The following is a 27,376-nucleotide window of genomic DNA, read 5'->3' as shown; positions in this document are numbered from 1 at the left end:
ATTATAACTTTGATTGCTGTTGGAGCAGCCCAGCACCTGTGGGCATGATTTAAAATTTAAAATTTGTTTGCTATTGGTAATAATTCCCTCTGGTGACCTTGCGAATTTCAGCGTTATCTAGCTTAATGAAATGTGTAAAGAGAAAAGAGACTGCTTTTAAGTTTTTCAGAGTACGTCATAAAACAAAGACAATAATAAAGATTTGTAAAGTGAAGGTGGTCTTCAAAAAAACGTTCATGGTACTTTGACACAACCATGTAAAAAGGCAAGCTTAAAGCAGCCAACATTATGGTAAAAATAAAAAGGCCATATGCCACCTTACAGAGTAATGTTCATAGAAAAAGTTGCACTCCAATACCTAAATTACTATCATTTAATTAGGAATTAATGGAAAACAAAGTGAAAGGAGGTACTTACATATGATGATTACTGGACTTATTTGATTTATTAAAGCAATTTCAAATGAGCATTGTGAAGGATGCTACTGTCATGGTTACAAGCTACTACTGTCATGGTTACAAGCTACTAATGTCATGGTTACAAGCTGCTGCTGTCGTGGTAACAAGCTAAATTCAGATTGAAGATACATTGGAAACTTTGCTTCTCAAGTGTTGTACTGCATCAAGCACATCATGAGATGACAAACAAACTTTGTATGTTAGACAGTGTTGCAAAGAGGGTCACATTCAAGTTTTTGAACTAAATGTAAATTCCATTATATTACAAAGTTCTCAAGCTGAAATCGTTCCCCAGATATCAATGGTGATATGATTTTTGGATATTTTCCTGGGCATTTGTCACTTGTTTTCCTCATTATTTACACAAAGGCACTACATGAAGGAAATAGGAGGATCTATAACCGACTTTTAGCCAAGGTGCATGATGGGAAAAGCGGCTGTGCAGTCGTAGCGAATGAATTCTGTCGAGATATATACGATCTCCCAGAGGCAGGAGAGAAACTTTCAGACTGGCAGTTTCGGTAAGTCTTTGTTAACCTCTAGAGATGCCTCACAGCCTTCATTTACTTTGCTTCCCAGCTAACCTATCACCTCATAACATAAGCACTCTTGTCCAGCTATGTTTTTAGTTGGTCTCTTATTTACTTTGGTTTGAGAGCGTTGTGGTGAAGGCAGTGGACTTGTGATCTAAGGATTGCAGGGTCGAGTCCTGGCCAGATCATTACGTCTTGTCCTTGGGCAAGGCACTTTATCTCCATTGCCACTCTTCAACCAGGTGTATAAATGGGGACCTGTGGGATAAATTGTCAGTTGGGCACTGCTTAGCTGCTGCCATGTTTGTATGTGGGGGGGGGGGTGTCTCTGTGTTTGACAGGTTATCGTTGACCAGGGTAATATTGTTATGTGCCTTGAGCACCATCATTGGTTGATATGTCTTGTCTTCATAAATCTAATTGGTAAATTAATAAAAATAAAAATTACTTGAAAGGTTATGATTGCATTTTTATATAATATATGTATGTATGTTTTATTTAATATTGTGCTCGTCTTAAAAAACAGAGATGATTTGATGATTGCAAGAGATGCTTACAGAAATTCTTTGATTTGTCTAACTTAGCATGGTGCATAGGAGTGCGGAGTGGTATGTGAATCACCTGGAACAACAGAAAGCTGTCATAATTCTTACAGAAAACAATGAGGTATACAAGATTCTTTTGTATTATTAAGACAATAACTATTTATCCAAACGACAATCTCTCACTCTTCGATGTATCGTCTGGTATTAGAGTTACAAACTTATTAACAGAGTACTGAAGCCAAGAAAACACATTAAAGCAGTAATGAGAATTGTCTTCACTCTATACAGAATAATAATATTTCTTAAGTAGGTTCCACAGACCAAATTATCTGATGAAATGTAGTAGTGTAATGCATTTGTGGAGGTCTGATAGAAATTTATACAAGAAATCCAGTTTAAAGAAAATATTCAAATCAGCATTGGTGTTGTTTAATCATGGTTATTAATAAGCTTATTAATGGTCAATAATATTGCCCAAAAATATGCTAAAACCTAGATAATGGTCACTAATGGTCACTCAAGTTTTCAACAAGCATTTTTACTGTCACTCTAAAAGCTGTTTATAGGCACCAAGACATTTAATTGTATATTTTAGTAATCAATGGCCAGGAATAATTTTGAGGATCAGAGTGCTTTAATTTAATTTAATTTTTAGCATGCTAACATTTGGGCCATTGCTGATGACTGTTACAGAATGTTAATTTTGTTTGCAAACAGTTCAATCAAGGGTTGTTTGTTTCAATCCCTGTTCATTTGCTTTAAAACTAGAGAAAGATACATTCTGCAAAAATATATATGATATCATCTCCTTCCTGTATTATTTGGAGGAAGAACACTTTTTATGAGATGATGTGTATTTACTGTCTCAATTTCCCCCTATTTTATTATTATTAACAATCTAAAAACTAGAGTTATAAACACAATAACAGCCAAACATAAAACACAGTGGATTGCATTATTGATGGAATGAATTTGTCATGAAGGAAAATTGAAATACACAAAAATTATGATTGTTATCAATCTTTTGCCAAAACAACAGGACTATTCATTTATATCCTTTCTCTTAAAGCACTTTGAAGAGTACAAAGAGAAAACCAAGAATGTCTTTGTCCTATTAATGAAAGACTATCTAGAGAGGTTCTGGCCAGAGCTGAGGCAGGCGCAAGACATTTATGAATCTCTTGTGGTTGCCCTTGAAAGCGAGACTCAGCACGGGTCTGGTGAGTGGTCACAACTTATTAAAATTATCGTCTGTTTTGCTAGGTATCTTCAAACTTGTTAAAAAGCTGACAACATGGTTGCTTGTGATATTTATTTCATCGATGGCATCCTTGTTGGCCTAAACTCAATTCACAGTTGCAAAACATACCCATATCTCCATGAAATCAAGTTATAAATAACCTTGCCCATCTCTGTGGGAATAAGAGAGGCGACCATCTAACTTTATCTCCTGCCAGCAATATTGAAAATTTTATCTAATTTTTTTTTTCATTTTTGCAAATTTTGTTTCAATTCTCTTGATAGAAGTTGAGAAGTAAGCCTGATAAAATTTTTGATGTGAATTTGAGAGCTACTTTTATATCTGTGCATTCTATACCTCATTCTATGGTTCATTGAAGGTTAACAGTATAACACCCAAAGTTAAAGCTGCTTAAAGGTGCATGAAACTCTCCAGTATTTTCCAGGAATTTATTTTCATTAATACAATGAGATGTGGAACGTTAAAGAATTAGATGCCGAGGAGAAGGACACTACTTTGAGGGTGCTTGTAATATATTTGGTAGTGTGAACATTAAATGACAAATTGTTTGACATTCTAACATATTTTTGATGGGGGGGGGGGAGTATTGATGCCCTTTAAATGCGTCAGACAGAAATTGTTAAATGTTAACTTTGGTCTATTGTTCTTCTAAGTTTTAAACAATTGGGGACACCCTGTGAATTCAGCTAATCTTGAGAACCACCAAAATTTTCAAGTTTTATTGTATCAATGTGTTGAACGGGGGAAAAAAATTGAATGGAAGCATAATGAGTGAGGGTTTTTATATTTCCATCTTGTAACCTTACAGCTAATAGTAAAGATTACACAGACCACCTGTCCAGCGATATCCTTCAAGCAGGAATAAAGTCTGGGATATACATAGAGGGCTCACTCAGAGTCAACAAGTATCACGCCCGGGAAGAGGCATTCGTGCAAAGGAAAGGGTATGTAGTTCAACGACATGGCATTGTTTAATAGTCAGATTATTAAATATTCTGTTTTTTTTGGAAGTCAGTCTTAGAGAATGGAGAACACATTGGAACCTTTCAGGAATTTGTATTAGTCAGTTCAGCTACTTTAGTTTGTTATAGCATATATGTTATAATTGCTATTGTTTTGTTAAGCGCTACAAGAATTATTTCATAGTTTGTTTGGCGCTATATAAAAATTATGTATTATTATGATTATTATTGTATTGTTTAGTTTAGAAGGTCAAACTAGATATAAATAAAATAAACTAAAAAATTTTAACAAACTGCTTATCCACTAAAGAGCCTGCGTAGGAGCATGTGTAAAAGTATTTAGTGGGCCGGACTATCGATCCTAGCAGGATCTTCTTCAGAGGCTGAATACGCCTCTGAAGAAGATTTGCTAGGATCGCGAATCGTCAGGCCAACTTACTTTGACACATAGTTTAGAAGGTGTAGAACAAGTAGGGTTGTTACAAAACAGATATCATATCAACTAAATAAGCAACTGAAATTATGTGAGTGCTGCTCATATTGAAGAAAATACTATGCAAATTAAATCATAAATATTCATACCTAACATGGACAACGGCCAGTTGGGACCATTTCCTAATGCTAATTACCTCTCTAAACTGTACTCCAATATCATGCTCTCAAACCACTGGTATTGTCAGTACAAACAGTTCCTAACCTTGATCTGTAGTAACATGATATTCATACTGCTTGTACTGACAATACAAGTGCTCTGAAGCGGGACATAACACTACAGTATAGAAGCAAAAAAAATGACCCAACAGGGTGTTGAAAATGCCAAACGCAAAGGTGCAAAACTGCAGTGAAAATACAAAATACTAGCGAATGCCATGCTTTCTAGATATTTCTTCTAAACTTTCAAAACGAAATCTCTGGTTCTTGACATGGTTGGAATAATAACTATCAATGGATATTTTTCTTCACCCGTTCGCACAGCTTGGATTCAAAGGACAACGCCCATGACTCGGATGTCTTGGTATCAGGAATGAAAGACAGGTGAGTCTATAAATCTGATGGCACAGTGGGAATCAGGACTGGACTCATTGTCCAGAAGACATGCTGGGAAGTATCAACTTGGAGGAAAGTATGAAAGCACACAGAATCATATGCTAGGTTACAATGACCAAACATTCTTCAAAGTGAAATACTGATGACACTCTGCAAAACCCAAAGCATAATACCGGAAAACTGTTTGAGTTGGCTTTGAATCAATCTTAGCCATGCACCTAGCCTATGTGGTTTAAGTGACTATTTAGATTGCAATGAGATGTGTATTTTACATGGACAGAATAACTTTCCTGGTTTCAGGAATTTGGGTTATCCTTCTCTACGTGTGTGCCCGGTTATCTGACACAACTGTGTGGTCGGATAACCATTATACGTTATGTTATTTGACTTTGCTAAATGTGTAGAAGTTTGAAAGAAGTTCAATCGTGATAGGACACTGTGTAAAATGCTACACTGTTAATAATCATCGGATCACTTTGTACATTCATTTATGTATTAGTAAACATTGATAAATACAGGTATTACCTTTGAAAGAGGCTAGGTGGAGAAGGAAGATGTTTTGAAGGTGGTGCTTGCATTGGACAGGTCTACACCTCTTTTTTGAATAAGTTTATGTATTTATTTATGTCTTTAATTTTTCTTCTTAAATATTTTCAGGAATCGAGCCATTCATGGTGATGTAGTTGTCGTTCAGCTGTTGCCACAAAACCAATGGAAGGGGAGAATAACGAACTTGAAACATCAAAGTAAGAAGAAAAAAGTCATTTTGAAGTAAAAAAGTCGGGGTTTAAATTTGAACTGGTACATGCTTCTATATGGAAGCTTAAACCTTAGAAAAGAGGTTTATGAGATAGAGGAAAGAAAACATATCCATGTGTGACATATGAATTATGATAAGGTTGTAAATGTTTCACATTTTATATATTTTTTTCAGGTGGCTCTGAGGAGGATGGTGACAGTAGCAAGTCCAGCTCCCAGATGCCCAGCGGTAGGGTCGTAGGGATCGTACAGAGGGGTTGGAGAGATTACGTCGCAAGCTTTCCCGAAGATCAGGAGGTCAGTCGATGTGAAAATCTCTTCACTTTGATACTAAAAAACAACCCCATGGCTGGATAAATGACATTGAATTGACCTTAGAAAACAAAAATCATATCTGTGTCATATTTAAAACTAAAACTTAAAAAAGTTAAATGGATGATTTGGAAACATAAGTACAATGTTGCAAACAATAGCTAGCTATGTCACACAAATGTACCATATGTACATCACTGGAAATACACTCAAACTTCCTGTGACTTCTCCTTAAAACGATGACAAATATCCAATTTTTTGAGTGATAGGAAGTGGTACGAAAATATAACTTCATATATCAGTGGTAAGGAGCTATGCATTAAAATATCGAACAGAATAGAAGGGTAAAGCGTCCGTTTTCGATTTTATTCCGTTTCTTTTCTTCTCTGTGCCAATTTTCTGGCAGATTGATCAAATCCAAAGTAGATTGCAAACAAGCAAGCTATTAAAGGCATCCCTCTATAATTGAATTACATATTGTTCAATAGTAAGTACTAAATGAATGATTCAAAATGTGATATTTTGTTGACCACACTATTATTCACATAGTTTTTAAAAGCAAGTAAAGAAATATTAAACCTTTTGACGTTCTCTGTCGTATTTGAGTTCAATTTTGACGATCGGTCAGATTAATGAATTACGATCTTTTTGGAGATTTAGTTTAAAACTTTGTTTTGAAACTTTAAAGACTTTGGTTTAAAAGCTCTTGAGCAACTACCTGCATGTCATCAGACTCCTGCACGATAACATTTTATATTTATAAACAATCAGATGATACAGTTAGCAATGAGAGGCGGGAAGGTCTTGATGGTTCCGTGGGACTACCGGATTCCAAAGATACGAGTTGGAACTCGTCAGGCGCAAGCCTTGAAAGACCACAGGTATGTACAGCGGATGTTAACAGTATCTGCATATCTAATATATTGTTAGGTAAAATTGAAAAATTGCTGCTAATAGGAGAAGACCAATGGCGGTTTTGTAGGCTATAAAGAGCCTACATACATTCAGTGTTTATAAGAAATATAATTAGTATACCTCAGAAGTACTAGAATAAACATATGGACTGTAAATTATGCAAATTGTGGACTTGTGGAAAGAATTATTATCTCTCTCCATTTATCTTTCAATATAAAAAAAAATTATATTTATCTATATATATTGATTTTATATATATATATAGATAAAATTAGATATATAAATATATATATGTATGTATTTATGTATTTTTTAACAACTGGAAATTGTTCAGCTGGTCATATCTGTTGTTCAGTAAGCTTTTTTTCCTTAGATACTTTGGAACTAGAGAATATGAGAAAGAGTTTAATTGAATACTGTAGCTGTTTAATTGCTTTTAATCTGAATGGCTCTATGATGTAGTTTGTCTTTGTTGCCTTTCCTATCGTTCTTGAAAGAAAGGTCCCATCAAGTTGCTCAGTATTGTGTATAGCTCTATTGGATATAACTTATTTTATCGAATTTGTTCTATTGTAGTCATTTAATGTATTTTGTTTTTAAAAATGCCAAGGTAGAGCCTAGGTACGAAAAGAGACCAAATGTTTACCACTTTAATACACTCTGATACACACCAGTGACACTGAGATTGTCCTCTGTATTATCTCAACGTTGGACAAGTCTCACCTCGTTCAATGTTCAACTTGAAATCGTTTTGGAATCATATTTCTTGTCACAACACTTATTTATACTGACACAATAAACACTGTAAAACTATGGTTCAGGAAAGGTACAAAGATAAAAGGCTGGAAACATTTAATCCATCATATTCATAAATCACCGACCGACAACTTGGTAATGATTTTATTTTTTCAAATATGCTAAAATCACTGCTTTTAAGTCCATCTATGTCTACCCTGCTTTCCCTCTTCTAATCCTGTCAGGGTGATAATCCGGATTGACTCTTGGCCTCTGGACTCACAATATCCAAACGGACACTTTGTGAAGACTCTTGGGCCTATCGGTACTCTAGAAACAGAACTACAATGTCTCTTGGTAGAAAATACCATTTCTGTCGGAAATTTCTCCGAACGCCAGGTTAGTTTAACTCAAATTAGATCACAAATCTGTTTCCATTCTATAGCATCGGTAAGGCAATAACTTTTTCAAAATAAGATTGTAAAACAGTTTATTCCATTACAACAGCTCAGTGAGTTTGATCTTTGCGATATGTGGCCATGCATTGTGTGGAACTTTAGGCGGCCCTAAAGGCTGGCCATCAAGGCTGGCCAACAAAGCAGGCTGTCAAGGCTGGCCATCAAGGCTGGCCATCAAGTTTTTTCTGAGCCAGTTCAGTGCGTTTTTAGAAAATACTAAAAGAAACTGAATACTTAACCATGCTTAATCTGTAGAATGTACTTTTTCATAATTATTTGCAAGCACTGTCATATTCAAATGAGCCCATAGCAATTATGGCCAGTGTCCACATCTCTCTACATGTATAATATAGAGTTATGAGAAATGAGAGGTCAAGTGTATGAATTCTTCATTGGGGGTACCCCTCGAAATCCAGTCAAAAAACTATGAAATTATATTTCCTGATCACACAATGGACCAAAAAATCTCAGTACTTTGTGAAATCTTTTGTCTCCTTTCTCTCCAGCTGCAAGAGATGCCAGTCAATACAGATGACAATCCTTGGAGGATGGATGATGCAGAGGTGGGTAAGAGGCGGGACCTCAGAGAGACCCACCTGGTCTTCAGCATCGACCCTAAGGGATGTGAGGATGTAGATGATACTCTCTCAGTCAGGTAGTTAACAATTTGAAATCCTGCAATTCCATTTTTTTTTCAATTTCAATTTCTTTATTTCCAGTATAAATTACAAAATTTATAAATAGGACACATAAAAATGATACACAAAAACATGTAAAATGAACAATTATGAAAGCATGAACAAATAAGAAATAAGATGGAGGATTAGAAGGTTGAAAGATTAAAAGGATTATAACAGAGATTCTAAGAACCCATTTTGAATATAAATGGCTGCTCTGTAGATAAATGAGTTCTTAAAAAGCATAATTCTAAAAGTTGGCAAGATAGTAGGATTTCGTAGATTTTACTTGTTTGTTCTATTGCACTGAGAGATCAACTGGGAGTGAAGTGGGTGATCTTTAGAACTATGTATATTCTTAGCTAGTCTTATGAAGTCATGTATGAAGCCATATAATCTCTGACAGAAGTGCAGGGGACAAGAGCAACACATATTAACAACAATTACATTCTTTTATATTTTATTTTGTGGAGAAACAGTGAACCTGAAAAGCTTGCATAAATGCAGCAAAGTATAAATGCAATTCATGAAAGTTTAGCATTTCTCTTGCAGGCAACTGAAGAAAGGCTACATCGAGCTGGGAGTGCACATCGCCGATGTTTCTCATTTCGTCAAGACCAAATCGTTGACAGATTTGGAAGCAAGATCAAGGTACAAGCTGGTTAATTGAACCTTCCTAGGATATTCTGTATTTCATATTAAATGTCTTCATAGGGTCATTGCATAAACATAGTACTATTACATGATGTCTCAATATCTCAGTGACCTAATGTTTCTAGTTAAAAGTTAAATATAGAAACAATTGCCAATTTAATGTAAAAGAACAGCACTGTTAATATGTCTTTGGAAAGATAGATTGTTATATCGGATGGTTTATTTGTAGTATTAGTATTAATGCACAGGCGATGGTAGTCACACATCTGATACCATCATTAATCCTTCTTTCATTTTCTGATGGATGTTTTTTCAAGATAGTATTAAACAAATGAAAACCAGTAATTCGTTTTTTTCATTCGTTTTTTGGCTTTTCTTTTCTCTCTTTCTCTCCCTCGCTTTGAGCACCCTTTCTGGGTGAATATGTACGCATTATATATCTCAATTACTATTATTATTATGAAAGTCCCACCCCACCTCTCAAAACAAGCAAAACAGAGGAACAAGGTAGAAGACATCATTTGACGTGGTGGTTATGCCACTTTAAACATACAAACTTGATTTGAATAGATTTACGTTTAACCAGTCACAGAATCAGTCCGTACCTTTTTTACTATTATCACTCATCATTAACTGGCCAATTACGTATTCACTCCTGTCTTATTTTCCCATCAACAGATCGACTACCGTCTATCTAGCCGACAGAAGATTTGATATGCTACCCGCTATTTTAAGCTCCGATCTTTGTTCCTTGATCGGCGGAGTGGATCGCTACGCTGTCAGCGTGATTTGGAAGTTGAAGCCAGAGACCTACGAGGTCGAGAAGGTCTGGTATGGCAGGACAATCATTTCATCCGCTTACAAGATGTTCTATGAGGTAAGCCCATTGAAAACTGTATACTCGGTCATCTTTAATGTCGAGAAGTGATAATGTGAGTTTGGAAATCAGAATAACCGTGATGCTGTAGTTACATAACTAAAAATTGTGTATTTATAATAATAATAATAAATTATAATTTATAATAATAATAATAATAATCAACAGTTATATTAGCGACACTTAAGCGACCACAAATGTGGAAAAGGCCTGCAAGGGCTTATGGATTACAACTCACATGTCGGGTTGCTTCCAATTCAACATTTTAACTACTTCTTTTCAATTAAGAAATCATTTCAGATGGGAAAACCGTAGATTGCTCTTGGATGAAAAACCCACCTTACTATGACCCAGCCGGGTATCAAACCCAGAACCTCCCGATTGCTCAGCCTCATTGCTTCAAATGCCACCGCCTTAATCCACCCGGCCACAGCACCGGTATTTTAAAGTAATGATAGATAAATTAAAATAGCAGAAATGGGTAACAACCCTGCTCACCCTCCCCCATCCACCCCTCAATCTAATACTTGCTTTGGATCTCAGATTATTAGGGCACTTCTTGAGAGAAAAGTCAATTGTGTTTTTGTTTCCTTATAGGCTGCTCAGATGATACATGATGATGGAGAGGTTGGGGAGGAGGAGATACCAGAGCTGACTGGGTTTAGTGAAGAGGAGAAAGGAAAGAGGTAGAGAACTAAATTACTGTAGCCTAAATATAAGATGTTTCCTTCATAGATGTTTACTTTCATAAAAACACATATTATGCAGTATTTCATAGGAAAGGGACAAGGACACAGTTTAATGGCAGGCCATCGTGGTATGAGGGGGACAAGCCAAATATCTGTCTTGAGTTTAAGAGTCAGAGAATTAAGGTTTAAAGAACACTTGTATTGATATGATTTTCTTGAATCTGTATAGGCTCTATACCCTCTGTAAGGATTTTGAATGTTAGGCTGGATGGGGGGTTACAAAATTTGAGCGGAGGAGGCACATACCCCGTTGTCTATGGCCCTGTGTGTATTAATGATATGAACCATTTACAAATACATATAAGTACAGTAGGTATAGGCAGGTATCTCATATTTGTATATTATAGTGTCCTGAACTGAGATTAAAGACAAGTCTCATGCCGATAAATAATGTGGAACTTTGACGAATCAATCACTGAATCAAAGTTAACTTGTTCAGAAAGATAAGTGAGGTAAGGAAAACAAGTTAAAGCAATATAAAAACAATAGATGTAACAGTTATGTAGTTAGTAAGAGTTTGCCCTCAATATTGACGTGCACAACTGATAAATAGTGATTCTCAAATCAACTGAAAACATTTTATTCTATCGGACAGAACGTTTGTACTCTTTTTCTGGAGTTGCAGCTTGCTTGCTTTCTTTGTTTTGTACTTTTGTGGTATTCCTAATGTTGTTATTGTTGGGGTTTCTTTCTTTCTACTGTAAGGCTTGCAGATCTGAAATGGAGCGTGGATAAGTTGATAGATATAGCCAGTCATCTGAAGGCTAGAAGGGTACATGAAGGTGCAGTTCAACTGGAGGGAGTTGAGGTCAAAGTTGAACTAAATGAACAACAAGAGATTGAAAATTTGGTACCAAAGCAGGCAAGTCGTTATATACATAATTAATATCAATAAAGAAATCATTACTGATATGGATAAAAAATTAGGATTATAAAGCACATAGCATTGCTGCTACACGGAAAGAAGAAAAACTACTCAGTCTGTACACTAGGATGGTTGTGTCCCTCCCTCTTCCCCTCCCCACCCCCTTCCATTTTCTCTTCACCCATTTCCTCTCCTTAAAATATCAGTAAAAAACCTTACATGTCCATAACATGAGCAATTTTGGCTAACTGAAAGTCCCTAATAGAACAATTTTAGGCATTTGATTTGCAGGTAATCCTTTTTGGGGGAATGATCTCTTTTTTTACACCAATATTCTTTTCCATCTCCCTTCCCCCAGTGACAAACCTAAATGCATGCAAACTCGATTAATTGAATTATAAACTTCATAATTTTCCATGGACTAAGATGATGAGCTCACTGGTAGGTTTTCTCTTGTGACAAAAGTTCTTTGAAATGACTTCCGTTTCTGTAAACATTAAATGAATGTCGCGATTATTGGCCGTTAAGTGACAATGGGCGACATCAATGAGCAGAAACTATTTATTCATTCATTCATCAGCGTATATAACATTTTCACAAAATATTTTGACTTTCCTATTTTTAATTATGTCACATAATCAATATTTATCAGAAGGAGATTTTATTATTCTGTTCTTTAACATTTGTAATCTGCAGGTGGTTAAGAGATAAAAAGATACCAAAGTTTTGCTTTCTCAAGCTTTGCCTCTTTCTTCTCCATCAGACACTGGAAATTCATGAAACGATAGCGGAGTGCATGATTTTTGCCAATCACTGGGTGGCCAGAAAGATTTCTGAAGTCTTTCCTAGTTGTGCATTGGTAGGTATTACTGTGGGTACTTCATTGTCACGCAGGTCAGTGTTGGATGGGAAGGGGAAGGAGAAAGACATACAGAATCAGTTAAAAAATTAATGGGTTTGTATCACAGTTACGCCATGCTGATATTTGTACACCTGTGTGTTCTATGCAGTATCAAAATAAGTTAACATTACTACTCTACATTGAAAAGTACTAAACCTGTTTCAGAAATGTATAAACCCAAAGTTTCATAAGGGTACTTTGTTAAACTTTCTGGAGAATGTCATGATTGTTTTTGTATATTTATGTTAATAATTCTCTCATATTGTTATCCTATTCTTGAATCAAGAGATTTCAATATACCCTTAACAAAGGAACAAATACATAGCAGCAGTGAGAAAAAATCCTTAACTTATCTTATCAGCTGTGACTAGTCAGATAAGTGGCAAACAATCCTCCTACTGCAAAACTGTAATTATATGAAATTGAATTTGTAGGATTTTTGGAATTTTAAAACATTAGGAATTTTCTTTCAAGATGCAGTGTGTGTTAAATGGCCTATGTAATGCCATACTACATCATACTACACAGTCATGTTACTTTGGTCGACTGTTGTGTCTCCCCGACTCTCGGCCGACTCAATCAAATTTAATTCCCATATTCAGTGATGTGGCAAAGACTGGTGACGATAAGTCAAATTATTTGGTAAAAATTGTAATTCATAAATTTGTGATATTTTATCAACAGTTACGTCACCACCCTCTCCCTCGTCAGGAACAATTTGCAGATCTGGTGATGAGTGCTAGGGCAAAGAATTTTGAAATAGATACTAGGTAAGTTTTTGTTTATTCAGAAATATCCTCCCAACTTACCCTTACAAACATGTTTAGCACACTTGACAGATGTTCTGTTGTTTCCCTTTGATGTAAGAAGTCAATCATGAGCAGAAACTCGAGTGGGAAATTAGCGCAGGACTCTTATACTATGTTTGCTCTTTCCTGGGGCCTGCAAAGCTAAACTAACCAATGATCAGTAGCTATTAGATATCAACGTAAACTGATTTACGGATTGCTTATTAGGTTGAGCACAGGACTTGTATTCATGTGGTCCCTTATAGCTCTTATCCTATGTTTGCTCTTTCCTGGGCTCTAGAAAGCTTAACTATGCTGCCTTTGATGATGATTATGCCATCAACTAAGGCCTGGATAGTGTATTCAGTGGTCAAGGGTCATGTGTTCATGCTGTCCGTTAATTCGATCCTGTTTAAGCTGTTGACTCTTTCCAAAGAAAACCAAAAAAGGTCTCTGGTGAAATATTTTATTACTATACAACAGAATGGAATATAAGCAACCAGTGCAAATTCAGATGTTATAAGAGGGTATAACTCCCTCTCCTCCCATCCCCTCTATCGATTTATAAACGCAAGCTAAAGTCTGTTCTTACATCTGTTCTTCTCTCTTTTCTTTGCCAGTTCTAACAAGGCATTGGCTGAATCATTAGATCAGTGCATTGACCAACAGGATCCAGTTTATAACAAAATACTCAGGTCCCTAGCAACCAAAGCAATGTCTAACGCCCTCTACTTCTCAACTGGCAGTCTTTCAGAAGACCATTATTTTCATTATGGTGAGCAACTGTCTTATTGACACTTTGGAGTTACGTGTAGTATATTATATTAAAACAAAAGGGGAAAGATGTAAGTGTCACTTAACGATCATCGGTATCACTAAAAACAATGAGAAAGTGGTCTCTCATGCTCATACTTCACCTGACTTTGTATGAAGCTATTTCTGATTTGAATGTAGAGTTTATTATTTTAAAGGGTATGCATTTTCATTTATTTATTTTTGTTCTTTCACAACATAAGTATGACATATGACAAAGAAGGAGATAAGAAACAAAACTTTTGAAAGGAAGTGAACTAAAAAACCCTATAGGGCTTGTCGGGTAGTGACACTCCCTGAAAAAAATACAGAACTTTACAATTAGAAATATAGAACCAAAACCAGTTCCTCTCCCTTCCCTCACCCCCTCCCCCCACCCCAGTTTCAATTCGCAGTTCTAGTAAATATTGATGAAGGGCTTTTGTAAGCTTTTTCTAAAAGCAACTAAAGAAGGCGTCGCCTTTAAATTGAAAGGTAGGGGATTCCAAAGTGCGATGGCCCCGATGATGTAAGTTATTTTTAGAGAAATTGTTGTGACATTGTCTTGGGTGCAGGTAATCAGCTTGCCAAGTATTGTGAGCGTGGATGTTTGAGTTTTGTGTAAGAAGGCATTCAGAGTATCTGGTAGCATGGTATCTGGTATTAATCTGGTAGTTGGAATTAATCTTATAGGTTATCCATGGAAGCACATGGTCAGTTTCTTTCTGTAGGACAGTGTAACAATTGAGATAAATGTTCTGTAATGTAGAGCATTCTTGGTACAGAGTTTTAAGAATCAACAACCTTATCATCTTTCTTCCAGGGCTCGGTCTTGATCTCTACACCCATTTCACATCTCCGATCAGAAGATATGCTGATATCATTGTAAGTACATGACTCATCTTAAACATCTCTAACCCATCAACTGAAAACCACAGGATCCACCTAGTAAATCTTGACCTTCCAAAGTGGACCATTAACCTGCCAAGGACACCACTGATCTGTCTATTTAATCAGTGAACTGACAGGTATACCTTTGACTTACCAAGTAAACCAGTTAATCCATAAATAAGGACCATTGAACCACCACAAAAACACACCTGTACAGAGGTTAGCACCATAGATGGATATATTCATCACTTTGTTGCTGTGCTCTCTATAATTGTACAGAGGCAGAGAGGCCTGGTCATACCTCACAGTGAGGTCAGGGGGCAGGGCTACATCCCTGAGATCAGGGATAATTAGGGTACCAGGGTATGGGTATGGATGAATCAGATATGAAGTTCTGCCCAATAGACATTAATTCTTCTTACGCCCACGGATGTACCATGAATTTACGAAGAATATGATTGTCTCTGTGGCCTGGCCTGGCTCTTGCCAACTCTACAAAGGACATGAACATCCATTCTGAGGACTTGAACATTCATCCCGAGGACATTACCATCCATTCTGAGGACATGAACATCCATTCTGAGGACATGAACTTCCATCCTGAGGACTTGAACATCCATTCTGAGGACATGAACATTTATCCCGAGGACATTACCATCCTTTCTGAGGACATGAACATCCAATCTGAGGACATGAACTTCCATCATGAGGACTTGAACATCCATTCTGAGGACATGAACATTTATCCCGAGGACATTACCATCCTTTCTGAGGACATGAACATCCAATCTTGATAGACTTTATGGTGTATTTCAACAGATCAGACATTTGACAATGCTAAAACTCACTTTGATGAACAAAATGTCTTTAACAGAACTAATCAGAGGCTTTGGTGTCAAGTGTCCTGGACAAACTCACCTACCAGCTTTGTTATAAATATATGAACTGTTTTTTTGTTCCAGGTTCACAGGTTATTAATGGCAGCCATTTCTGATGAACCTGATGAAGATCTCTTGGGAAATATTGAGCTAAAGCAGCTCTGTACACACATTAATAGCAGACACAGGGTAGGTTAATCAGATTACTTATCATTACATCCCTTTATAAAAAATGATACAGTAATATTGACAGAAACTTACTTTATTCTTCAAATAAAACTACAAAGCCCAGCTTGGGGTTGTAATGTTGTTTCAAAGCAGTCAATCATTAAATACAGATTATGCAAAAAAACATACTTCAACGCAGCTTTCCTGTGTTGATTTTGGTCAAATTATTGATACGACTTATTACTGACATTCCATTAGCAATGCAGTTACTTAGAATGGTTAATAGTCAAGTTGCAGTTCAAATAACCTGAAAATGTTTGAAAAAATTTCAGCTTGCCTTTTTAGCCTGTGGTTAATACTGATGTGAAAAAGTGCCTGGGGTGATGCATGAATATTGGAAAGATATTCAATAATAATTACTAGCTATTTTACCTTTCCTTGAATGTATTATCATTAATAGTATCAACGTAAGTATGTTGTCATTTTACAGTTAGCTTTGGCTTTAGCTTTTTGTCACAGAAATAAATATATTAATTGAATGTTATTATACTGCAATATCATAAAAATCCTCATTGTGTTGGTTGTTTAGATGTATAGCAGTCTCCCTAATAATCAGAATTTTTTTTTGAAAGGAAGCTAAAACATGATCTGGTAATGATTTAAACATTAATAGGAGGACAGCTTAGCTGTATACAACTACAAACAAACATGAACAAAATGTATGACAAAAATAATTATGACATTCATGACCACAGAGGCTGTTTACTTTTTCTATTTTAGTCAGCTCAAAATGCACAGAAAGACAGCCAGGAACTATTTCAGGCTCTCTTCTTTCGTAACAAAGATCCTGAAGAGGACCAAAGCTGCACTGTGGATGCTGTGGTGCGTGGTCTCCGTACTAACGGTGTCCTGGTGTTCATTCCAAGGTGAGAGGTGTGATTTTTTAATCATAATCATGGACGTTAAATATGAATCTAAGAGAATGACTTCGGTCAGCTTGCGGCTTTGATAAGCCAATGAGGCTTCTTCGCGAGTTCCTGCTTGCAAGAGGATCTAAAATACATACATACATACATGCATATATACATACATATTTGTCTCTGACACAGGTATGGAATAAATGGTGCAGCGTTCCTGCAGGATAAAAGTGGTCTTGTTCTAACGTTCGTTGACGATGATCATGCTGAATGGGTTCCTGGTAAGTTTACCCTTCTGAAATAGCTTCTTTCTTTTTTTCTTCTAAATTTTCCATCTTTTTAAGTAAGTTGTTCTTTGTGTAATTCTATGTTCAGTCTAGTATTTTAACTAATTTGTCAATGACATTTATTCCATGTTTCTGGGAGTATTATTTCATATTAGGTGGATTAGATTGTTTCAGAGTGTAAAAATTCACCTGAAACAGTCCACATGTTGGCTACACTTAATCCATGTCACAATTATTCTGTCTTTGCTCTCTGTCAAGTCGTTCATCATTAGCATGATCTTTATCTTCATCAGTTGAGACAATGGTTGGATTTGCTTCTCCTAAAGGGTTACTCACTTATCTTAGTTAATTATATACTAGCTTCCATCTTCCTCACAAAACCTTCACTTCTTCTCTTTCTAAACACGAAAGGTTCCATTGAAAGATCAGAATATGCAGTGACTGTGAAGACTGCCTCTTCTGAATGGACGTATCGATTGTTTGAACACATCACGGTAAGAGGGTCACTTATCGAAGATGGAAATAATGTATCAGCAGAAATTGAGCCACCAAAATGGCGGCTACTTCGTACACTCATGTCACATTTACAACAAAATCCACCAGAAATTTGTTTACTTGATTATGTAATGCGGTGGAGACATTTACATGTAACTGACGCTTATAAAGCAGCTGTTTAGTTTGATTTCTAATGTTGTATTTGGAGAAGGGGGAGTAGGGTGGGAATGCTGTGAAGAATAGTAGAATGAGATTGTATAAATGCCATACAATCACCATAAATAGTAAATGCCATAAATAAATAAATGCCATATAATTACTGTTGTAACATCCACCGGAGTCTTGTATTCAAAGTAGGATAGGTTTTGAACTGCTGCTCTGAAGCCTTTTAGTTAGACCTGGGTTAAGGGTTAATGTTCCCTAAGAAAAGCTACATTTTACTTATGTTTTAAACATTTGTTTGATCACAAATAAATGTAAGAAAGAACAGTTGTATATATTTGGTGCTCCTTTGCATGCATATTCAAAATAAAACTGCTTGATCAACACAATTTTTTTCTTGTTATCATTCCTTATTTCTTTTCATTAGGTACGAATAACTGTCCAGCCATCGAGGGTACACTCTGAAACTTTGAAATTCAGCATCGTGAAGAAATCTCCGTTCAAAGCAGATTTGGAAGGAAAGTTTCAGAGCAGTGGACAGGGCCTTAGAACAGATATAATCAAGGTATGCATGAACACTGCTGGTTTTGTCATGTCAGGTTGTCGTCATGGTAATGTTCATCCTTATAATCTGTGTCTTCAAGTAGCTGGACTAGTTTATGGCTGGTTCCATGATAGTTTGTATTCCAAAGAGTAACTAGATGGGTGTGTGGTTTTATCTATCCTAAGATGGTGAAACACTAGTGGCATATGTTCTTGAAGTTTGCAGAGTCAGAAGACAGTTTGCTTAGGGGGAGGGGGTGAGGTCGGGGGTTGGAGGGGAAGTGGGTAGGTTCGGGGGAGGAATACACAAACTTCAAGGGGTCGTGTAGCATGCGACTCTCATTTGAAAAGGCACACCACCAAGTAACCCCAAGTATTAATGTATTTTACTAATACCAGTGTTTTAATGTCCAAAAAAAGAGTTTAAAATACATTTTCTTTCTTAAATTTTTCAACAATTTGCAGGAAGTGACAACGGCTGACAAAAGTAAATCCAGTTCTGAGATGAGAGAGAAGGTGGTCGTTATGGGCAAGGATGTCTCCGAACTCCAGAAATTATATCACCAAACCAAGGAAAAGGACAGTCTTTATACATTCCTACAAAATCTTCATGAACTCAACCTTTCTGATGATAGGTGAACTTAGGTTCATTACGATTTCAACCAGGTTAGCCCTCGCTTGGTTTATACCCCCCCCCCCTTCCAAAAAAAACGGTGGTTTTCTGGGAATCACATGATCTACGAAGTAATCAAATCTGTCTAACTCCTCCTGCTCTTCTGTGGACGTTTATTCCTGCTGCAGCTGCTTCATTAGATAAGATAAGGAACACAGCATTGGTTACTTCATAGATCACACGATATCCAGAAAATCACTGCTTTCTCCAGGTATAAACCAAGGGAGGGCTAACCAGGTTGAACTTGTAATGTTTATAGCAATGGTTTGATTGGACATCAGGGAATCCATATGGAACGAGGCTAAGGAGATACGCAGCTTCAGTCAAAGCTGTGACGACGAAGATCAACGTCGTATAAGTGAACCCAAGGAATTGACGCTCCTTTGTAATCTTTAAACAAATCAGTGATTTTCAGGTGCAACTGTCATTTCAAATTTGGTTGACCACATGCAAAGTTCAGTACTGCAAGAAGGATTAGTCTTCTTTTCTGAAGTAGTGTAAGCAAAGTGCAGCTGATGGACATTGTGGCTGTGGCAACACTCTCTCTAGAGTTGTTGGGGCATTTACAGTGGACACATTTCCATTTCTAAAAAATTCCACTCTAGCATGGACGATCATTTGCGCCATTTTGCTTCTACCAACTGCGTTCTTCAAGACTGACAAATATCTCTTGGTGGAGTCTTGTCGCCATGGTTTCTTTGATTCTCATGTTTTCTAGTGCTGTCTGACACATCTAGACAACACCATACGTTGGGATTTGTGTTTCGGCTGGACTCAATCTCTTTGAGCCCATCTATCATTCTTTTTAAGTTTGAATGTCAATTTTTGGTGCAAAGTGTAGAAGAAACCTTTTGATAGTGTGTGACATTACCACAGGGACTTGAGCAGAAAGTGAACGGGTATTCAAACATAGTTGTTATCAGTACAATGATTGGTACTTTTGTGTACATGTGTGTAGTGTGGTGTCAACAGAGGTTATACTTATAGCTCTATACAGACACCCATGATATATAGACTGTATTTATCTTGCTGTCTAGAAAAAAACTTGACCCCCTCCTCCCATTTCTACATAACTGTTGGTAGCAGGCTACAACAATACGATGGACTGACACATTGTCAACTTTCGGTTTGCCGTCATGGATAGAGAAGTTTTGGGTAGAGTTTATTCAACCAGATGTCAAAGATATTAAGAGATAAACTAAATGGGCAACATCGGATAATTATCATACAGTGGGATGAATGCAATGTTCATCACTTAATTACTGTAAACTATTTTAATTTTTTATATCGTTATTGCTGGTCAATAAACATTTTAATGAACATTGAAAAGAGTGAATGAAAATATTGTACTTTTTTCGATGAAAACAATTTATTTTCTATGTTTTGTTACTTTGTTCTCTGTAAATGTACAAAGTTACAGAATGACAAAATAAATGAGCATTTTGAAATTCCAAGTAACTCAAGGTTTTTGACTAGATGTAATGTGGAAACCAACCAGTACTAAGCCCACACAACACGCAGCCATAGTTAGGTCTGTGCTAATATGAAAATAATTGGGAGGGGTGATGTCCCCGTCTCAAAAGCAAAAGGCAGAAATGTCCTCTTTGACCATTCATCACTTTTGTAAGTAAACTACAACTTTCAACAACATGATCATCAAATCCTTTACCTTTACCAACTTTCTGAGAGGAATCTTGCATAGCAGTTTGCCCAGGAAGCAAGAGAAAATTCCAGGTAGTACAAGCTTTGTTAAACATTAATCTAAAAGTCACATTCTACCTTTAGGTAAAATGACTTTTATAGTCTCAACTATCCAATAGTGGAGAGTACTCAGAATTTCATCAATGTTGCAATCTGACTAGCACATAGATGTAATCAACAGACTGATATGGTCAGCCCCCAACTAAGGGATGGATCGCAAACTGCTGCGAAACTAAGCAGAGAACATCCTAGAAACAATTCTAGCAACAATTCTAGAAATATTAGAAGTTACAGAGCTCTTAGTAATCATCCCATTAGTTCTCTCTCTATTTCATCCATCTCATCATTGGTTAGGCTACTCTCAACCATAGTACTTTGTGTGTTAGGCTCCGTTTTCTGTGAGGACATCCTAGAAACAATTCTCAAAGTTGCAGAGCTCTTAGTTATCAACCCATCAGCTCTCTCTCTATTTCATCCATCTCTTCATTGGTTAGGCTACTCTCGACCATATTACTTTGTGTGTTAGGCTCCATTTTCTGTGTGTGATTATGTAAATCCTTTTGAGTTCCACCTGATAGTTTAGATTCCATATCATCAATTTCTTGCATCATCTTCTCTTCTGTTTGTGCTAATGTTAAGTCTGGGAGGACACTGTCTGCCTCTTCTTGAGATAATCCATTCATATCTCCACCACCATCATCTGGTCTGGCTCTTTTCGCTGCTTTACGTTCTAACGCCTCTCTCTTCTTGTCTTCAATTCTTTTCTTTTGTTCCTCTGTCAGTGTTGTCTGTTACATGTAGAAAAATAAATACGAGAAAAATCAGCTCGACAAATAGTAAGGAATTTGCAATCGCCGCAAAGTAGTTCTCAGACACAGCAGCATGCAATGTCTGGCCCCATGTCTGGCCCCAGGGAGGATTACATAACTAGGCCACAGTTTTGAGGTCTTCTTTTTTTTTACTAAGTATGTTATGACCACGAGAATACATAATCCTTCATCTCATACTTTCCTAGTTGACCCTGGGCCCCAATTTCAAGCCTGCTCATTAAACTAGAAAGAAAAAAAAACGTAATAGGTTAAAGCAGCATTTTGCGTCCTCGACTATGATATTTCTCAACCTCACTGACTCCAATATGCCATAACGACATACATAACTAGCTTATCTATTTATATTTTACTTCAAACGGTGGCATAAAAGTCGAAAAAATTGCAACTTTCAACTTTGTTGTTCTCCAAGATATTTTCCGTTGGGAACCCAATAAACCTCGCCCATAATATGAATATTTAAACACTACGAACGTCATTGACAGATACGTAATATAACACCACGCTTGATTTGTGTAGTCTATATGGCAGTTGTACCAGGGAGTTGCATAACAACTCCCAACGCAAAGTCTTGAATCTATTTTTAGCAACGGCTCATAACTAAACCTGCATCTCTGATTGGTTGAATTCAAACTAGTGGGTTTGGGAACTGAATGCGATTTAATTTTGGATGTGGAATACTCGCCAATTAACGATTTTGACAGGGAAAAACTTGGCTAATATCTTAATTTGCTGTTTTGTGATTTGATGTATGTAAAAAACTCGATGGACATGTCAAAAAAGTAGAAAACGGCGACCAAACGCAAAATGCTCATGAATAAACATACTATTCACTGATTGGTGGAATTCAAACTAGTGGATTTGGAGATATGAAAACTTTGTCGAGGACACTTTTACTCATTATCGATATAAATCGTTAATTACTCGCTAATTAACGCTCTTGGCAGGGTGAAACTTGGATGGTATCTTAGTTTACTGTTTTATGATTGATACATGTAAAAAAATCGATGCACATGTTAAAAAGGTGGAAAAAAGCGACCCAACGCAAAATGCTGCTTTAAATTAAGGATATGAAGTAAATTGCATGCAAATCTTGGATCTGAACTGATCTAATGTTGCATATAGGGAGGAAAAATGTAGAATTTCCTACTGCACATCTTGGTTTTTTAACTTCCTACATTTTGTACACAAATTGTATGACTCACGTTGGTTTGTGACTGAGATGAGGTGACTTGTTCTACAGTGTCTGTCCTCTCCTCTTCATCACCCCTCCTCACGTCATCTTCATCATCTCCTTCATCTTCTTCGTCATTTCCTCTCAAGACATCATCTGTAGATGTCAAAGAAAATATGCTTTAAAATGCATCCAACTAAATAATATGCATTTCAACGTATACAACAAAATTTATGCATATAAACGCATACTACAAAAATATGCATTTGCAAAATTAAGAACTTTGAATCACAATCCAAACTAGAATTATTGAGCATCAAAGAAAACAATGGAACAAAACTTACCAACAATATCTTCAGCTCCAACAAAGTCTTCGGGCAGTATGGGCATGTCCAATCTAATCTTTGATACACATGTCTATAAGATATATAAAGAAGAATAATGACAATTATTGGTGAGAAAAGTTTAAACCAGGATAATGGAAAGTTTAATTTCAATGGAAGTAGCTCTATGTTAGTATCCAATGTCTACAGCACTTTCATCAAGAAAGGCCAATAAATTGTATGACCTTAACGGTATGCTACGGTGGCAAAAGTGAAAAATTACTGACCCAAACTTGCTCAAAAATTTTCTGCACGTGTAGGTGTAAACCATATCCTAAGAGCATTAAGCATTGTGGAGATCAATTTTTAGAACGACATTATATGAATACATCTGGGTAACAGCAGAAGTTAGTGATGTTACCATGGTAACTGAGCTGAAAATGGTTTACTTTGTTATCGTAATTTGTTGTACAAATTATTTTTCCACTTATCAAGAAAATAAAGATGATATTTCTAAATGAAAAGAAAAAAGACAACTTAAAGAAGACATTTCAAACGAATTACATTTCAAGGACAATTAACAAGAATATTACAAATGGTAATTTTTGAAGGCCCCTTACTTTTCAATTCTCTCAAATGTTCTATTTAGAACCATGACATTTTTCCTGAATGGAACCAATCAAAAATCTGAGTGAAGATGTTCAAGCTGAACTTGCAGGTACAAATGATGCACACACAAACACAACATTTGCTGATTACACATCAGAGTGTAAACCAAGTTTGAGATTACCTTCTAAATCTTTGAAGTATCTGAGGAAACAATTTTATGGAAGATTAAAATCGCCAGGGAAAACATTCTGTAATCATCGTTATGATTCCATGGGGTTGGTGGAAGTAAATTTTATGAATATGCAAAGATCTCTTTCACAACAGCAATGGAAAGTGAAATTTGAACATTAGAAATAGACTTTGACATCCACTTCATCACAAAACTTCATTACAAAAGTTTTATTGTCTTACCTTCACTTTCTGTTTTTTACCCATTTTTTCCATCTTTGTTATCATTTCTCTCATTGTTAACTTTGGATATAGTCTGTTCAGCCAATGTTCCATTTCTACCATCAAGATATTCAGATCCCCAACCTCATGGCATTTACCTTTGAACTTTACTCTCTCAAAGTGCTTCTCAAGACTAGGCAGACCTCTCGGCCCTGTTAATCTGGAAAAAATTAGAAACAATACTACTGTACTTTAAAATATTACAGGGACCACAAAATTACAAATGTGTTGTGAACATGACTGCAATGCTTCCGAAACAAACACAGATTCATTTTCTGGGAGATCGCATTGCAAAATGATAAGCAGTGCGTTCAAATAGCAAATACTGTAGAGCTATCAAAACAAAATTTGAACAATAGAGTACTTCTGAAAGAACATAAATGATTTGAATTGAACAAATATTGCTTTTCAAATGCATTTTGCCACTTACCAAATAATTCCCAAAGATGACTCTTTCTAGACTTACATATGGAATATATATGCTGATATCAGCAAAACTTTTAACAGTAAATGTGATATGTAAATATGTCAAACTAAAGCTAGTAGAATGTACCCAGCTAGCAGCAAGATGTATCTTATATATTTCAAGTGCAGTCTCTCAAAGAGTAGTGACTTACAACTGTTCGTCAAGTTTTGGTTGAGGTTTCCGTTTGACCAACCTCCTGGGTTTCACATCACCAGTTGTCTCAGTATCTGGTTCTCCCAACAACCCATCCAGAGCACCTGTAGCAAGGAGTTACAAAAAGCAAAATAAAGCAGGGAGCACGTTTATGAGCACAGGCACTAAACTTTCAGTGCTTAAAAAATCGAATGGCTATGCCTAATACCTGTATGCAGTACCCACTGGTATTTTCCTAACATACAATGCGTATCAGTTTATACTGTAAAATATTTTTGAGAGCAGTCCAGTGATACTTGCTAATAAAAAGCTACTTAATATATGGCTTAAATGTTAGATATGGAAATCATGGTATTAATTGATTGAGGATTGTTTACTGATTTACCATGTGTTAATGTTTACTGGCAGATAAATGCAAGTGTTTTTTGTCTACCAATTAACAGTCAAGTCTATGGGCATTTAACAAGTATATATTCCTGCATTTTGAGGCCTGATGAATATACGCATATCTAAAGAAAATAATATTAAATTACCAGTAACCAATGTGTACGCAAATTACACGTTTTTCTCTCCCTCTCAAAGAATATTAAATTGCTATATGTCCGTTCACTTTGCCCAGCCATGTATATAAGTTTTGTGCATACAATAATTAGAGCCAATATGAATAGTGATGCACAAGTCATTACATGTTGGGATGTAAAGTCTACCATATGTTCACACATATTAAGTTTTTGGCCATCATTACTGGATGTTATAGTTGACTACAGTAACATTTTCAGGTATATTACCTTCCCTTTTTTCATCTCAAATAGATAGACTCCGATGTTTAATACAGCTTTAATACGCAATTTAATATTTAAGGCACATTTTCTGCTAATATTTTAAAATGAAGCAAAGAAAGGCATAGATACAAATTAATCACTTAGCTTAACATGATATGCCAATTTTAGGGATTTTTCCTTCAGAGTTTGTATTCTTTGGCACAATTCTTTCTGACCCACAGGCAAAGGGCATGGCTGATTACCAAGTAATAACAGCTTGTTTTGATCTCAGAAAGAAACAGCAAACCAGCCAGCAGCTTTATGAATCGTAAAGTTTTGAGATCCACTTGGTCAACTTCAAAACAGGTGACAAAATTGAGCTGGATTTGATCTGAAATTTACCCGACAGTTAAAAGCTTACCTCCTGTACTGGCCTCATTTCCAGCTGATTCATTGTACCTGGCGAGAGGAGAAAGAGGCTCAATCATTGGGGGCATCTCTGGTACTTCTTCATCAGAGTCATCACCATAGTAATCTTGCTCCATAAGGGCATCATCTTGAAGGTTAATGGATGCCATTGCTCTAAGGGATGTATAATTGAGATGCCAAAGAAATAACCATTTGACTCTATAGAAAAAGTACTTGGTTTTGACAAAACTCTTAACATTTTAAAAATTAATCCTGCCCATCAGATTGCCAGTAATTACATGATTAGATGAGAGATTGGTTGGAATGTTTTTACTTTGGGATTTTTTATTGTCAAGTTGTCTCAAAACACAAAGTACTAGATATCATTGCCTACAAGCTTTCTACAAAATTGTAAGTGGCAGGGAAAGTGGCATCCCAGCAGGTGAGAGAGAAGACATGCTCCTTGTCCCACACATTTTGACCAAGGCTAGGCTTAGGCAATGTTCCTGTTTATAACAGTAACCCTCATTATTAATTCCCCCTCAAAACCCCAAATAAATGTATAGTGTGCATATTAATCTACCTATATCCTCAGACAAATGAGACGTGTCCTGATTTATGTAGCCTTTGTGGTAAGTTACAGTAAGCCAGTCGGCAGAGACGGTTACGTTTAGTAAATGACTATTACTTAGGTAACTAGGTGTTACTATGTATGAAGCTCATTGTCAATGTTATTTAACAATGATAACACTATAACAATAGTAATACAGCCTAGGCCAAGTAAGCCTACATATTTAAGGGAGAACGTAATGAAGTCAATCAGCATAACCATACTTACCAAAACTAAGATATGCTTATAATTGATTCCGGACTGTGGTTTACGTATCATATGCCTATGTCAAAATGTAGTCCTGAAACTCAGTTGTGCCTAAATAACGACCACTTCTCCACTTATCAAAACTAAGTTTCTAAGAGTAATACTGCCAAGGAAGTCTACAATATGTGCATTCCCGCCAGATGATCAAAACCCTGTGAAATGACGTCACTCGACAACTGAAGCAGTAAATATGTCCTGGAACTTGAAGGCAAAATAACTCTCGGATGTCTCCTCGTTTATGATCTGTTTGGACACAATTGGAGAAATGATATTAACAAAAAACCCATGTTATTCACAGGAGGCAAATTTTATGCTCTTAATAACA

General features: G+C 36.3%; 2 protein-coding genes across 3 annotated transcripts in view; one reads left to right on the top strand and one right to left on the bottom strand.

Annotated features, from left to right (window-relative positions):
• Nucleotides 1-20,634, top strand: part of LOC139978718 (DIS3-like exonuclease 1) — a 23,021-nt gene extending 2,387 nt beyond the window's left edge. The window contains exons 4-27 of the mRNA XM_071989166.1: nucleotides 828-979; nucleotides 1,576-1,657; nucleotides 2,606-2,756; nucleotides 3,606-3,741; nucleotides 4,735-4,794; nucleotides 5,464-5,552; nucleotides 5,741-5,862; nucleotides 6,649-6,758; nucleotides 7,773-7,926; nucleotides 8,492-8,640; nucleotides 9,215-9,313; nucleotides 9,995-10,193; nucleotides 10,791-10,879; nucleotides 11,648-11,804; nucleotides 12,571-12,666; nucleotides 13,393-13,478; nucleotides 14,117-14,271; nucleotides 15,112-15,173; nucleotides 16,142-16,246; nucleotides 17,006-17,151; nucleotides 17,335-17,423; nucleotides 17,841-17,923; nucleotides 18,514-18,651; nucleotides 19,095-20,634. Of these exons, the coding sequence (XP_071845267.1) occupies nucleotides 828-979; nucleotides 1,576-1,657; nucleotides 2,606-2,756; nucleotides 3,606-3,741; nucleotides 4,735-4,794; nucleotides 5,464-5,552; nucleotides 5,741-5,862; nucleotides 6,649-6,758; nucleotides 7,773-7,926; nucleotides 8,492-8,640; nucleotides 9,215-9,313; nucleotides 9,995-10,193; nucleotides 10,791-10,879; nucleotides 11,648-11,804; nucleotides 12,571-12,666; nucleotides 13,393-13,478; nucleotides 14,117-14,271; nucleotides 15,112-15,173; nucleotides 16,142-16,246; nucleotides 17,006-17,151; nucleotides 17,335-17,423; nucleotides 17,841-17,923; nucleotides 18,514-18,651; nucleotides 19,095-19,268 (2,883 nt within the window). The 3' untranslated portion in view covers nucleotides 19,269-20,634. The remainder of the gene's footprint in view (nucleotides 1-827; nucleotides 980-1,575; nucleotides 1,658-2,605; nucleotides 2,757-3,605; nucleotides 3,742-4,734; nucleotides 4,795-5,463; nucleotides 5,553-5,740; nucleotides 5,863-6,648; nucleotides 6,759-7,772; nucleotides 7,927-8,491; nucleotides 8,641-9,214; nucleotides 9,314-9,994; nucleotides 10,194-10,790; nucleotides 10,880-11,647; nucleotides 11,805-12,570; nucleotides 12,667-13,392; nucleotides 13,479-14,116; nucleotides 14,272-15,111; nucleotides 15,174-16,141; nucleotides 16,247-17,005; nucleotides 17,152-17,334; nucleotides 17,424-17,840; nucleotides 17,924-18,513; nucleotides 18,652-19,094) is intronic.
• On the bottom strand, nucleotides 20,606-27,376 carry LOC139978725 (uncharacterized). Of its 2 annotated transcripts, XM_071989182.1 has the most exons (7): nucleotides 27,013-27,376; nucleotides 26,188-26,348; nucleotides 25,004-25,109; nucleotides 24,348-24,546; nucleotides 23,349-23,421; nucleotides 23,036-23,160; nucleotides 20,606-21,791 (listed from the first exon to the last, which is right to left on the bottom strand). In XM_071989182.1, the coding sequence occupies exons 2-7, from the start codon at nucleotides 26,342-26,344 to the stop codon at nucleotides 21,450-21,452; spliced, it is 1,002 nt and encodes a 333-aa protein (XP_071845283.1). In that variant the 5' UTR covers nucleotides 26,345-26,348; nucleotides 27,013-27,376; the 3' UTR covers nucleotides 20,606-21,449. The 2 variants fall into 2 exon arrangements, with proteins under 2 accessions (XP_071845283.1, XP_071845282.1); XM_071989181.1 differs by lacking the exon at nucleotides 27,013-27,376 and having other exon boundaries at nucleotides 26,188-26,397.

The sequence above is a fragment of the Apostichopus japonicus genome, chromosome 13, assembly GCF_037975245.1.
Source record: "Apostichopus japonicus isolate 1M-3 chromosome 13, ASM3797524v1, whole genome shotgun sequence".
Taxonomy (NCBI): Eukaryota; Metazoa; Echinodermata; class Holothuroidea; order Aspidochirotida; family Stichopodidae; genus Apostichopus; species Apostichopus japonicus.
This window is presented reverse-complemented; position numbering and strand designations above follow the sequence as displayed.